At 36.9% G+C, this 14,186-nt stretch overlaps 1 protein-coding gene across 1 annotated transcript in view; it reads left to right on the top strand.

Annotated features, from left to right (window-relative positions):
• Positions 1 to 13,254, top strand: part of igsf3 (immunoglobulin superfamily, member 3) — a 125,303-nt gene extending 112,049 nt beyond the window's left edge. Inside the window, exons 8-10 of the mRNA XM_066706529.1 lie at positions 6,683 to 7,090; positions 8,863 to 9,285; positions 9,428 to 13,254. Of these exons, the coding sequence (XP_066562626.1) occupies positions 6,683 to 7,090; positions 8,863 to 9,285; positions 9,428 to 9,678 (1,082 nt within the window). The 3' untranslated portion in view covers positions 9,679 to 13,254. The remainder of the gene's footprint in view (positions 1 to 6,682; positions 7,091 to 8,862; positions 9,286 to 9,427) is intronic.
• Positions 13,255 to 14,186: the final 932 nt, after the last annotated feature.

The following is a 14,186-nucleotide window of genomic DNA, read 5'->3' as shown; positions in this document are numbered from 1 at the left end:
CAATCAATATGTTACTTAATTTAATTAAGTGTACACCACTGCATCCGCACTGTTTAGCAACCTGAGTTTGTCTGCGGTATAAATATTCTATGCTTATGAATATCTTATGCACAGAAAGAGTTTGGCCTTTTGAGTGCTTTAGCATCACATCAGGGCCATTTAGGTGCTTTCAGGGGAAGGAAGCCAGACCCAAGTAGCATGGAGTTATGAGAACCTATACTGAACACATAAAATAAATAAATAAAACGACATGTAAGCAGATTTCAGATTTGTCTCAGATCCTGAAGAGGCTACCTAATGCCGTAGACATCATTGGGTCATTGAAAGGTATTTTAAGTGCTTACCCAGCAGTATTTCCTTTGGTACTAAATATGCACATACACATACATCACTCCTATAGCATAGTCTGGTAATGGTGGAGGAAGAAGTGGAAAATAATTATAATGATGAAAGATTAAATTAAAAAGGTGCAACGTGTAGATTTAACTCTCCAACTATTAATATGGTTATGATATTCTTGCAGCCATCATAGAAAATATGCAAAAGTTAAACATATGGTGTGGAACCAGACTATTTTCTTTTCTATTTCTGTTTCTCTTGTGTCCTTTATTTCTTTTCTGTGTGGTTAATTACAGTCTATAATGAATCAAAGGTCAAATTAAAACACTTCCACCCACTAGTGCTGAGTCCTATACACAATCAGCAGCCTGTAATGCGAAATGGAATAATGTGGAAGAGTCTGATAGCTGAGCTCTGTAAACCGTTATTTATGCCGTTTTCTGTCCTCTGTTCCTCTGGTAGTCTTAATTGTTCCCCTTCTCCCTTTCCATAAATGTTCATTTTTACATTAGCGAGGCAGGGCTAAGCTGTATGTCCACTTGGTTTCCCTGCAGTTTGGGGACTAATTATGAACTGGCGCTGTCTGTTCTGTTAACAGATAGAGATAATTACAGTCTTAATTATATTATTGATCAAGGATGTGAATCTTCAACTGACAGAAATGAATCAAAGATATATGCAGCTCATTAGCATAGATATTATATTTTGAATCCTCCAGTATAACTACATTTTTATTCCTTACAAAAATACATTTTTACAATTTAGTTTTTTGTCCTCTTTTGTTTATTTTCCACTGCAGGCTGAGTTTATTATTCTAGGTTGTGGTCTTTATTCACAAAATTGACATGAGTATATTGCCCAAAAGAGTTGTAACAGAATAACATTTGGAGTCCTTATTCTTGTAACTGACAGAGAAGGAATGCATTAAAAAAAAAAAAAAAATGCACTTCAATAATTGGGATCCAACTGTTATAAACTACAAAATAATGAAACTTTTTTTTCAATCTGACAACTGTACAAGTTTTCTTCAGATCTTGCTTTGTTCTAAATTTCATGATGTGAACCCTATATGTCGATTTTTGTGGAGCTTTTGTTTTGTTAAACAAAAATGTATTAGTCCAATAATCAAAATCTGCAATGCTACATGTACCACAGTTTTGTTGTTGTTTTTTATAGATTTTTTTTTTTTTAATCCTACAGGAAAATGTCACACAATTCACCTCCTGAGCTATTTATCTCACACTTCACAAATTAATTGTTTTCCTTTCTTATTAGGAAAAAATGCAGCTGTGAGTTTAGCATGAAATAATAATATTTTCAACAAAGAAACAAAACCAGAACAGACCAAACCGTATTCAGCATCTGTTGAAACCTATGTGTATAACAGTACAAATTGTCTTGGGGTATTTTTGTTTTCAGTAGTACAGTATCTTTATTGTTTCGGTTTGGCTGACAAATACATTGGTTGATTCATTAACCCGAGAGATTGCTTTATTCATCTTATAGGTATATTTGACAGATCTACAAGCTCTCATATCATTTGCCTTTAGTCTGCCTTCATGGGGACCAATTAATGCCTATGAGTTATTGCTTTGGAATCGTTGCATTGACTCACCTGAATAGTCTTGCACAGAGACATTACCTCATGGCGATTTCAGATCATCATATATAGAAGGCATTGTGTGGGCGTATCACCCTCTGAGCATTCAGCGCCATCCTGCCCATGTGTATTATTCAGAAGAGAGCCGTGCATACAGTTCTCAGCCTGCAAGAACAAGCAGGGATATCATTCTTGTGTACTGCAGCAGACATTATCAGAGAGATTGCTGATACAGGTAATTAAGTTTAAGTCATGGGGAGGAGAGGTAATTCAATTTTTTTTTTTTTTTTACTTTTATCCTTTAAGGGATGCATGATATGAAAAATGTTTACGTGCCCCATATCTCTGCATGTTAGCGCCAGTATACTAAATTGAAGTATAAATATGTTTGAAGAAATTACTGGTTTTACTCATTGACCATTATAGTTTTTTTAAGTATACACATTAACCAATGTACAGCAGTCTGTGGCATTTGAGACTGAGCACATTGTGGCATCTAAAAAAAAAAAAAAAAGAGGGCAATATGTCAGAATGTCACATATGCAGAAAAATGTACTTGTCTGTCAGGAAACATGAAGTTTTGTCACCAGGGTCTAATTACTAAAAATAAGGTGTCATATCAGTCAGGCAAAATAGGTACAGTTTAAAGTGAAATTGAAATGTGAAGAGGTGCCTTTTGGGAAGGCAAGGGAAGTTTATTTGTCTCTGTCTGCTCTTAACAAAGCATTGTCAGCAATATTTCAGACAGCTGCAGCTCAGTTGCTTTAAGCAGAATGTTAGTAGCATGAAAACAAAGCATATGCCATTATTCACCAGTGTTTTGTTATCTTAATTAGTGTCATTGGCTCTTGAATTCTGTTTTTTAAATTAATTATTGGTGATGGAGAAAGTGTTATAGTATAGGCTGTGCAAAAAAAAAAAAAAAATCTTTCAGAAGAAATCCTGCTTTGACAACCTTGAATTTCTGTAACTGAAAGTTAAAGAAAAAGTGTGCATTGCAGGTCAGGGTGTTTAATATTCAGTTTTTCTAAATAATCACATTAATGCCTGGAACCCTTTTAATGATCTTACTAATGTAGGCTTGATGTGCCATGTGGCCTGTTGACTAGAATGTGCTTCACGATTTCACAGCAGGCTTCACATTATTCCCTCAAGTCTCCTGACACTCCAGGTACCAGCAGAGCTCTCAATGGGCTTCTTTTAACTTCCTTTTTACCACGTCTCAATACATCTGCATCTATAAATTCAAAATAATTAATGTTATCTATGTTATGCAGACTAATGAGTACCGTGTACTTGCTGTACGGTGAGATTCCACCATGCCAAAATTATCTTTATTAATTCTGATTTGATTTTCAGTAGCTTCACAAAAAAATAAAATAAACTGGAAACAAACCAAAAAAGAAGAAAAAAGATGCTTTGGCATCTCATTAGTTATGTTTCTTCACTCATTTCACTCAACACTACATTTTAAGTGTTTTTAAGTTAAAGGGATAAATGATAGACTCCTCACAGAGTGAAGAAAACAGCATCAGTATCAATATATGGAGTGCCACCAATTAAGGAGAGGGGATATACAAAGAGACACTGAATAAAAATGGACGACCTCAATAGGGGAAAAATATTTCAAGAAGCTTTGAGTCACGGCCACAGCAAGCGTCCTTTCCTTTCATAGTGATCTCAGAATTGGCGTCTGTGATCCAAGGAGCTAGGAAGGCAAAACCCGGAGGCAGTGAATCTCTATTCATCACGTCAGATCCATCCCCACTGAACTGGTGTCTGTGGAGCCAGGTCGATACTCACTGGATTAAGCCCAGTCCTCCAGATCTGGTGTGCTGGCCATTGTCTACTGATTATATTAGTTTCCTAAGTGAAAAGCCGCTCCTGATCTCTCGGGCGTCTGAGCGCAAATGAACATGTCTGTGAGGTGATGTCTGGATCTGTTGATATAAGGAAGTGGGAAAACCATACCAAATAAGGGATAGTCTCATTCCATAGCATACCCAATCATCCGAGTGTCACCTTCTTCTTGGGTCCTGTTGTTCTTTGTTAATATGAGCACAGGCATGCAACAAACTACTCAGTGCCTGTTTTGGTTTCTTTGTACTGTACCACACTGAAATAAATATTTAGTCTCCTTCGGTTACCAAGTAAGGGACTAAGAGAATTTATTTTCTTTCTAAAACAACATGCCTACAGAAATAATCACTAGCTACTTAGATCCACAAACCTTTACACTGATGTGCTCACAGTATGTTCAAATGTATATAGAAATGTAATGTGTTTACATATCTAATTACAATCTAACAATGTTATGAGGGGTGAAAAAATGAAGCAGGAAAAGCTTTATCTCCATAGTACCAGTTGTATAGCAATTAGCTGGATACAAACCAGAAAGCTTGAAATGGAACAAAACCAAATATTAAATCAAGGCTCATTTGTGGTTTACCGTATGCTGGTGATTCTAACGTTTTCTGTCCAGTTTCACTTTACAACTGGTGCCTTTTTAATTGCAGCTTGCTCCTTCAAATGCATAAACCGATTCATTTGTTTCCTTCATTTCTTCTTCTTTTTTTATAGTAAACACAATGAGGTTCAAAATTGTGCATGGAGGTTTAATTGGCTTTATGTAATCAGCACATTTCTTACCATAGAGGAATCTCCTGCCTTTAATTGGGTCTTTTTTACAGACTCCTAGGCATACAGATTGTAACACAAGCAGGTGCAAGCACTGCTTCTAGCAGAGGAAATGGAGTAACCTTGGAAACCTCACAGACATTAAAAATCCCAACATCTTCAAGGTTATTGTTGTTTATTTATTTGTGTGTTTGTTGTCATTCAATAACTGTGGTGGCCGATTTCTCGCTGGATGCAAATTATTTTAATGTGCTGGTTTGAAAAGCCTTTTCACCCCTGTTGATTTTAAAGGTCACCTGGGGACAGAGTGTGCCTCACTCGGAAACAACAGGCCTATGTGCAAACCAATTGTGTAGAGATCTCCCCGGGACCCCAGATCATTTTTTATGATCATATGTAATTAGAGCAGTGAGAGCAGAATATAAATCTATCTTTGTGCTCATTTTATTGGGTGCATGCATGCTTACCACAGAGACATTAATGGAATTATTTGGGCAATTCCATCCCATTTCTTTGTGTCCAGGATTGTTACTGTTGATAGACCTGTAGTTATATCCATGGTGTCAGTACATCCCTATTGGCTTTTTAAAATTGAAGGCTGTTTGAAAGGAAAGAAAGTCTCTTCTACCTCACAAAAATAGCTTATTTACATTAATTTGACTTTAGGTATCTCCAGGGAGCACTTCATTGTGTGAGTATTTGACAAGAAATTGTATAATTTTGAATTGATAACAGTTCCCAGGTATCGATTCTATATTCTTTTACATATATTTCCCATGAGATTCCAATATGGTATCTGAATTAAATAGGTATACGGAAAAGTAAACACAAGTGTCTTTCACTTATGCATTGGATTTAGCATCAGTCACGACTGAACTTTGTAATCCGAAAGGTTTGTTGTTGTTGGCATGGGTGTTATTAAAGTTAATATTATGGGGGCGTCTAAATGTGTACAAAGGAAGGAAGTGTTCTTTGTGCTAATATTGAAAATATGCTATTTAGTTGTAAATGCATTTTCTTGAAATTTTTCTTCTGGATTCTGCTAAACTTTTACTTTATTTTATGTTTTTTTTGTTGTTGTGTTTTTTCCAATTCCTACATTTCTCATTATTTGCAATGTGATTGTGTTTTAAGTGTTTAATTTTTGATTTATTGTGGGAAAAACACTTTAGAAAACGAGTGGAATTTTACTTCATGGAGTCTGAATTCCACAGAATTATATCTCTACGCTGTCAAAACAGACAGGTTGCTTTGTACCGTGCCGGTGCACAGCAGTCAGCCCGCTCTAGTTCCAACATTTCAAGAGGTTGTGAAATAATTCTTTTAGGATTTTTTTTTTCTCAGAAGCTCAGAGAACCTGAGATAGTTGCCAGACATTGCAAACTTTCTCAAACTTCCATTCTCCTCTGAAGATCACTAAGAATAGTTCAGTCAATATTGCTGGGAATGTGCTATTAGGAATCTGTTTAAATATAGAAAGAACAAGAAAATGTTTAAATATGCATGTGTGTTTATTTATATACGTGTTGTGTGTGTGTATGTGTGTATATGTATGTATGTGTGTGTGTGTGTGTGTGTGTGTGTGTATATATATATATATATATATATGCATACACACATGTACACATTTCCCATATAGCCTACGAACAGGTTTCACCCAGCTAGCCCTCTGTCTTTAGGCAGTGCTTTGCGTAGAGATTGACCAATCAGTGGAACTAAAGCCACCATCCTGCTGAGATGAGCACGGCAAATGCTAGAGTAACTGGAAAATTGGATTTTTGGATAGAATTACTTACCCATAAAAATGAGTAACTTTTTTTCATGAATTTTTATTTTTAAGCATGTAAAAGTAGCCCGGCTCATCACCTAAATTCAGAGTGTACCTTGGATGGATTGCTTGCTTCAGTGCACAATTTGTTTATAGGGCAGCTTAATCCCATAGGCCTCAGAGAGTACGGTGATGGGCAGGCCTTGCTTTTAGCTGTGCTTGGTGTCTACAAATTACATAAGAACGGAAAAGCATTCCTTCAGGGGTTCGAGTATGACTTAATAAAATGAGTTTACTGATTAGTTTCTTGTATTTGTGTGTGTGTTTGTTCTTGGCAGTGAGCAAACTTCAAGTCAACAAGTCAGACCAGAACTTGGTTTTTATGGAGGACAGTCGTGTTCGTCTGAACTGCTCCATCACAGCCCAGACAAGCCCAGACTCCCAGTACACCGTGCTGTGGTATGCCAAGAAGACCGGCGAACCGGACGCAGAGCTCCTGCTCAAGATCAACCACAACTCTGCCTTCGAGTACGGGACGTACGCCGAGGAGGAGCGCCTAAAGAGCCGGGTGCAGTCCGAGCGTCTTTCCCCTCAGCTGTTCAGCCTCACGCTGCACCAGGCCGAGCTGAGCGACACTGGTACCTACTACTGCCTCGTTCAGGAGTGGCTGCTTGACCCCAACAACATCTGGTACCAGCTGGCCGAGGAATCTTCTGGGTTCACTGATGTGCTTGTTAAGCTGCCAGGTAAAAATGTTTAAAGAAAAAAAAAATCTGTTGGCTAGCTCAAGCAGAAGTTAAAAGTAACATAAAATACTAGTATGACAGATAAAAGATTAATGAGGTTCTTCATTAATCTTGTATCTGTTAATGTCATATTAGTATTTTAAGGAGGGAATCCATTACATAGACCTTCAAAAACATGACATAACTGATTTCACTGAGGAAGCAGCAATTAAGAAATGCTGTTTGTAACGGAAATGTACATTTTTACATATAGAACGTGTGGTAGCCACTTAGGCTGTGATGGGTTATGGATAAATTTGCTCTAATCCATCTCAAGAAATAAAAAGATAAGTCCATACCATTGCTCCAAAGCATGCTTTAGAACACACAGCTCTTTCGCACTAACCTAAATGTGTAAACTTAAATTTAAAAATCACCATGAAATTCACAGTCAGAGCTGTTGCTGAATGTTGCACTGTGAGCTTGTAATACAATTTTACAAAGATGACACCATAGCAGAGAAGTGAGGGTGCCTTGATACTTTTTACAACTTAGCATGGGTCAGATGAATGCATCATTGATCTAGCATTCTTGAGTTTTTGAAAGATTTGGTTCTTCCTGATTTTAGAATGTACAACACGCAACTGTCTTTGTTGTACATTATGCTGCAGATGTTTCAGAATTGATAAAACTCCATTCTCCCATTCATAACTAGAACTCCCTCTTGGCTGAGGAGCTGTTTTTTTCCATGAAGTTCTGTTGCAGCATCATATATTACTAAATAGAAGCCCACAAAGGCTTTGCCAATGTACACTTTCTAATCCTTGTGTGCTGCTGTGTCCCTTCGGGTGTTGTATAATTCAGTGCTACCATGCAAGCTGTTGTCCATACACCATATTTTGAACTGCTCACAAAGTCAACTCATGGAGTCCTTCTATGAAACTTTCTAACAGAATTAGGACTCATGGGAACATAAATACCATATCTGATCAATTTTTAACTCCACTAGGCCAAGCAGATCAATGTTGTCATTTACTTTGAGATGACCACCATCATCTTCTAAAGTTCAGTTTGCTGCTACTGAAGTGACTAATTTCACTTTTCAAAAATATTGTGATTATTTTAGAGACCTAACATTCACAATAATGTATGCCATTTAGTGATCTGTTATGTAATGTGTCATACGATTAACATTCAGTCTAACAAATAACATGATTAAAAAATAATGTATGGGGTGCAGTAGGTGAAAAGAGAGGAATTTTAATAAAGTTTCCTGTACAGAAATGTAATACTTCTGGAGCTAATAACTGATAACTAAAGACCAGCATTACTTGGAAGTTTGGTATAATTGCTGTAACAGGTTTATAATTGCTTATGCATGTGGGCAGCATTCTCACAGTTTACCTTTGGGAAAATTAGTGTTTCAATTACTATACTAAATTATACAAACATCCAAGAAAATAATAAATACATTTAAAGCAGTAGGTTGCTTTGATAGTATATTTCCTGAGTTTAAACTCAGTAACTACATGTAGTTACATAATGTGTATTATTTGGACACTTTCACTGTCTTTGATTAAAAATAAATTGCAGAATAAAGCCGCAAAGGTATTTTCAGTGCTACAACCCACTGTAAAAGGAACACAAATTAATAAGAATAAGTTGTCTGTATCTTTAGGAGATTAGTCTCACACGTTTTCATATTTTTCAACTGCTGTTATTCGAAGTGCTTTGGTAGCATAATTTTGAAAATTTAGTGCAGTTGTTAATCACATGCTTGTTGTGTCATGCAGAAATTAGGCTGCAGGTGGAGGAATCTGATTCAAACATGACCATTGAAGAACAAGAATCCTTCAGACTCGGTTGCAGCATTCCCTCGCAATCCAGCAAAGACTCGCGCTTCTCCGTCTCGTGGTATGTTCTCCGCGTCAAAGACAGCGGGAGGGAGGAGCCCGAGTGTATCTTCTCCATTGGTCACGACGCCGTCTTCGGGAATGGAAACTGCAGCCCCTCTGAGGCCGCGGGCCCCAGCTCCAGACTGCAGTTCGAGAGACCCACCTCAGAGTTGTACAGTCTGACGATACAGAAGGCCAGCCAAAGCGATGCAGGAAACTACTACTGTCATGTGGAGGAGTGGCTGCTCAACCCCAGGAACGCCTGGTACCGCCTAACCACAAACAACTCTGGAGTGACTGTGGTCAATGTGCTCGGACAAGGTAAGCTAATCCACATAGAGCTTTCATATATAGACAGCACTCAGTCAAGCATGAACTTTACCAACTCAGTGATATGAACGTGTCTCACTCATCTATTTTTTTGTTTGTTTGTTTGTTTGTTTGCTCTCTTCTATACTTGCAGGTTCATCTCTACAGTCGGTGATTTGTTCCAATGACTCCCTGTTCTACTTTGTCTTCTTCTACCCCTTCCCCATTTTCGGGATCCTCCTCATCACCATTCTTTTGGTGCGTTACAAGGCCCGCAACTCCAGCAAAAACTCGGAAGGCAAAAACGGAGCTCCTCTTCTGTGGATCAAGGAGCCCCACATCAATTACTCGCCCACCTGCCTGGACCCTCCCGCTCTCAGCCTCCACCCAGGGTCCGTCGAGTAAGACAATAAGAAGATCCTTGAGAGAATTTTCAAGGATGATGAGAAAGACCTTTGGGCTGCAACCACCGGCTGTAACTAATCTCCAGTGTGTCAAAGCTGTCTCCCGTCCATTTCTGTGACCTGTCAGTGGGGCCTCGCTGATTAGAAATTAGAAGTAGCGTCCTTCCAAACATGTTTGATACTCCCTCAGATTTCCTCCTCATCACTGAATCTCAAGCAGTTTCCCTGTCCTACCCCTTCCCAATCAGCACCACAAACGGATATAGAAGAAAGGTGCCACTTGCCAAATCACATCTATTTTTGTTTGGCTTTGCATTCTTTGTTTTCACTTTTGCTTTTGTATGTATTTATAAATACTCATTGTTTGATTTTGTTTGTTTTGGTTATTTTGTATTGTTTTCATGCACATATCGTTGCATTTTTTTACTTTTTATTTTAATCTTCAAAGACTACTAGAATGGACTACTTGAATACCTTATTTGGACATAAGAAGAAGCTGTATATCTGTTTTGGACTGCAGACCTATTCACATTGAAGGCATGGCACTGCAACAGTGTGGACTTCTCTCGACTTGAACTGACAATGAAGTGCCGTTAAAATAAACAGAATTTCTTGTGTCCTAATATGGAATGAAAGAGACTTGACAAAATCCCGGCCATATAGTGATACCACACGTTGTTTAAACCTGTTGTCAAAACAGATTTCAGATGGATTATTTTCCTAAAATGAGTAACAGTGCAAAGCCTATAATATTTTAAAAATTGGGGTGTAGAGCAATAGAGCATATGTGCTTCTGAATTAAACAATCACTTACGTTAAAGCTATATGTAAACGGACAACTGAGAGTGTTGGTAATGACCTTTGTGCAAGACTGGACACATTCACCGAATGAGTACAACTTGAACCTACTTCGCTGCTTACCCTCTCTGAGATGAATGTTCTGAGTAAAAACATGTCTCAGTCTGTGGGTTAACAAGAATTGTATTATGACTGGGAATTCAATGTATTTCTGAAATATTGCAGTGAAAGGATTTTGTTGTAATTCAGCAGTTGTGCTGTCCATTCAGCTTCAAAGAAATCAACTCATGGCAATTGTTTTACTGTATTTCAGGAATAGATGTATACTGTAACTTATACTCTCAACAGTATTTCTGAACCTGAGGACTGGCGCTAAATGTTGCTCATTAAGGATATTTCCATTCCAAGAACTATGCATCAATGATACACTGGAGCTCCAGATGCCTGATTCACCCTGGAAGGAAGTGAAAAGCTGTACTGACATTATTTCTGTAAGCATATTATAGCAGGGGCTCTACGGTGTGCTTATGGAAAATGTACTAAACAATACGTCTGGTATATGGTCTGATCATGAGCACCCTTTGAAAAATAGAGGTGGCAACAGTGTAAGTTGTATTATGCCAAACGTTTTGTTATTTTCTTCTGTTTGAAAGACTGGCTTTTTTCTTCTTCTTTTCACTGTCCTAATGTTCTATCAGATTTACCACATGATGCTTCTTATATCTTAAAAGAATAATGTAATAACATAATATTGCATAACATTTCAAATCTTATTCGGTACATGGCTGAGAAACTTCTAAAATAAGGACTATATGACATATTTGAGCAGTGGGCAAAACGTGGAATTCAAACAAGTGAATTGAGTCAGGTTTATATATAAGCAAGAAGGAGAAAAATAAATTTAGACCATCCGCCCACTTGTCTGAAGGACGAAACACTGTCAGAGAATACAGCCACAGTTTCAAAGCAATGGCAACAACAAGGTAGCGATGTTCTGGTGACAAATCACAAATGTTCAATTAAAATATTAACTGTATAGAACTTCAAAGACCTCGAATTATATGCTATATGTGGAAATTAATACAAGGTCATGTGTGCAGGTTTTTTTATATATAATACTTGTTAGTTGTTAATAGAAGAAAATTAAAACCATTTTATCATAAGTTCCTAAAATCCAACTATTACCTAGCATAATATTGCACACCTGATAGCTGTAGACAGCTAACACAGAATTATGCTAAACAGGCACTAATTTGCACACATTGACCGCTGTATATTGCCATAAAATCACCTTCATCTATTAGTACCACATGGCCATAACCTAGAACCTAGTATGCATTTCAAATGTGACTTTGCTAATGGACAACATGCTACATTGTGTAGGTGAACCATGCCATTTTAATTTGCTCTTTTGACTGTATGACAGATATATTCACTGACGCTTTTTTGAAATTGTATTTATTTAAGTGTAAAAACTAGTTGATATGTGGATCCTTTCTATATTAAAGCTACAGGAATCGATGTTATAGCAGGCTCTTTTACTTTGTAGAACATCTTAAACTTGACAGTGTGAAACGGCTAAACTAATTGTACAATCACCAACCAAATGTAGTACCCAGTGAATTTTTTAAACTAGAATAATATAGCGTGTATGGAATTCAGTGAAATTCATAAAATATATATATTTGAGATGATGGTTGTGGAATCCTCACATGAACCATTTAAGTCTTATTTTTTAAACAATAGGATGAAGTCAGCTTTTAACCATTTGTGTAGGAGGTCAAGTCCACTTTTTTCTTTCTTTTTTTCTTATTCTATCTAACTTGTGTCAAAATGTATATGCATGACAGCAGGAACATTTTGATGTTTTGTAATTTTACATTCTTAGAAAATGCTCTCAAGTGTGTTTTCTGTAGCATGTACTGGCTTAAAAGTGGCTGTAAAAACAAATTGTGGTGGTGTGCATTAAGTTAAGCCAGTGCTGCTTTTTTAAGTGTTGTATTTTTATTTAAAAAGAAAAAAGAAAAAAAAAAAACTTCACAAAAATAGTGCACTGAGTTAAGAGGAAGGTACATTGCTAGGTTTTTGCTGTTGTTTTGGATCTTTTGTTTTTGCTTTTTTGTTTTTACTGAACTGTAGCAAGCGCTTTCAAATGGAAACTTTGAAAGAAAAAATAAGGCACTTTGAGTATTTTCCCATCTATTGCAATACAAATATGTTCAATATGTTTTTTGTTTTTTTTCATGACACAGTTATTCCATAATGAGCTGGTAAATAATTACCTACTTCTTCAGTTATTTACATTCTGAAATAGTACAAGAAAGCTTCTTAGTCAGGTTGACATTTTATTCACATAATCCTGATTTTATCTTTTTTTATGCATGAAGGCACAAATCTAAATGATTCTCTGGCTATACTGTATAGCTAGGTGGTGTAACAGCTCTCCTACCCCATAAATCTTATACAGTATGTAATGCACATACACAAACATTCCTTAACTGTGAATAAAATTAAGTTGATATTTCAGATGTATTTGGCACTCAGTGTGCTGCAGTGCAACATTTGAACATGTGGGAAATATCCTAACATGCAAAGCCTTCTGTTCAGGGTTTTCACTCCCTTGCTGTCATGCTGCAGTGTGATAGCAATGTGTTTCTTTACCACCGCTGTGTTTTTGAATTCTGCTACTGAGCATGCTCCTAGCATTGAGTCATGGTTTTAATCTGTCCATCTCTTGCAGTTGTGACAGCTTGAATAAATGTTAATTGTTTAGTAAGGACTTGCCTTCCTTTCCCGTTTTTAAATTGGTGTTTTTCGTGTTTTCTTTATAAACATTCTGTTTTCACAATGATATTGTATATCCCTTTGGTCAGCTTTTGAACTCCTTTTGTACACCTATATATCAATTGCTCACGTTGCTGTTGTTGTTCACTTGACACTGCCCTGTAAATTAAGAAACTCTTCTTTCCCAGAGAACCATAGCTTTCATGAGCACACAAATCATATCTTTATTGATTATCATAGAACTTATATTTGGAGGAGTATTCCACTGGAGATTTCATTATCACTAGAAATACAAATGCAGAAAATTTGGATTTTGAAATTAAAATGATAAGCACTTGCAAAAGACAACACTCCATGCATAGGTTTGCTTAGTAATGTAACAGTAATTAAGCTTTACAGTTACCATCCTTTGAACTGCCAGTATATATATATATTAAAATAAAAGGTTTCTAAGGCACAAGAATAATAAATACTTCACCTTAAATGTACTTTCCAGTTCAGGGAAGGAGTTGAAATGAAATGGGAGAAAACTGCTTACAGACCTAAAATATTTTCAAGTAATGTTAAATTTAATAGCTGTTAATATAATTGTGAATGATGCATATTTACTATTGTTTTTACTATTAAATCCTTAACATATTGCATCTTATGTTACCACTTACTCATTCTGTTTCAGGGTTTAGGTATACAATACTTCAAGAATGTCCTTGAAGTAAACAAGGACCTATCAGTGAACATTTGTGACATGGTGCATTATCCTGCTGGAAGTAGCCATCAGAGGATGGGTACATGGTGGTCATAAAGGGATGGACATGGTCAGAAACAATGCTCAGGTAGGCCGTGGCATTTAAACGATGCCCAATGGGCACTAAGGGGCCTAAAGTGTGCCAAGAAAACATCCCCCACACCATTACACCACCACCACCA

The sequence above is a fragment of the Amia ocellicauda genome, chromosome 6 (assembly GCF_036373705.1).
Source record: "Amia ocellicauda isolate fAmiCal2 chromosome 6, fAmiCal2.hap1, whole genome shotgun sequence".
NCBI lineage: Eukaryota > Metazoa > Chordata > Actinopteri > Amiiformes > Amiidae > Amia > Amia ocellicauda.
Note: the sequence above shows the minus strand (reverse complement) of the source record. Positions and strands in the feature narration are given on the sequence as shown.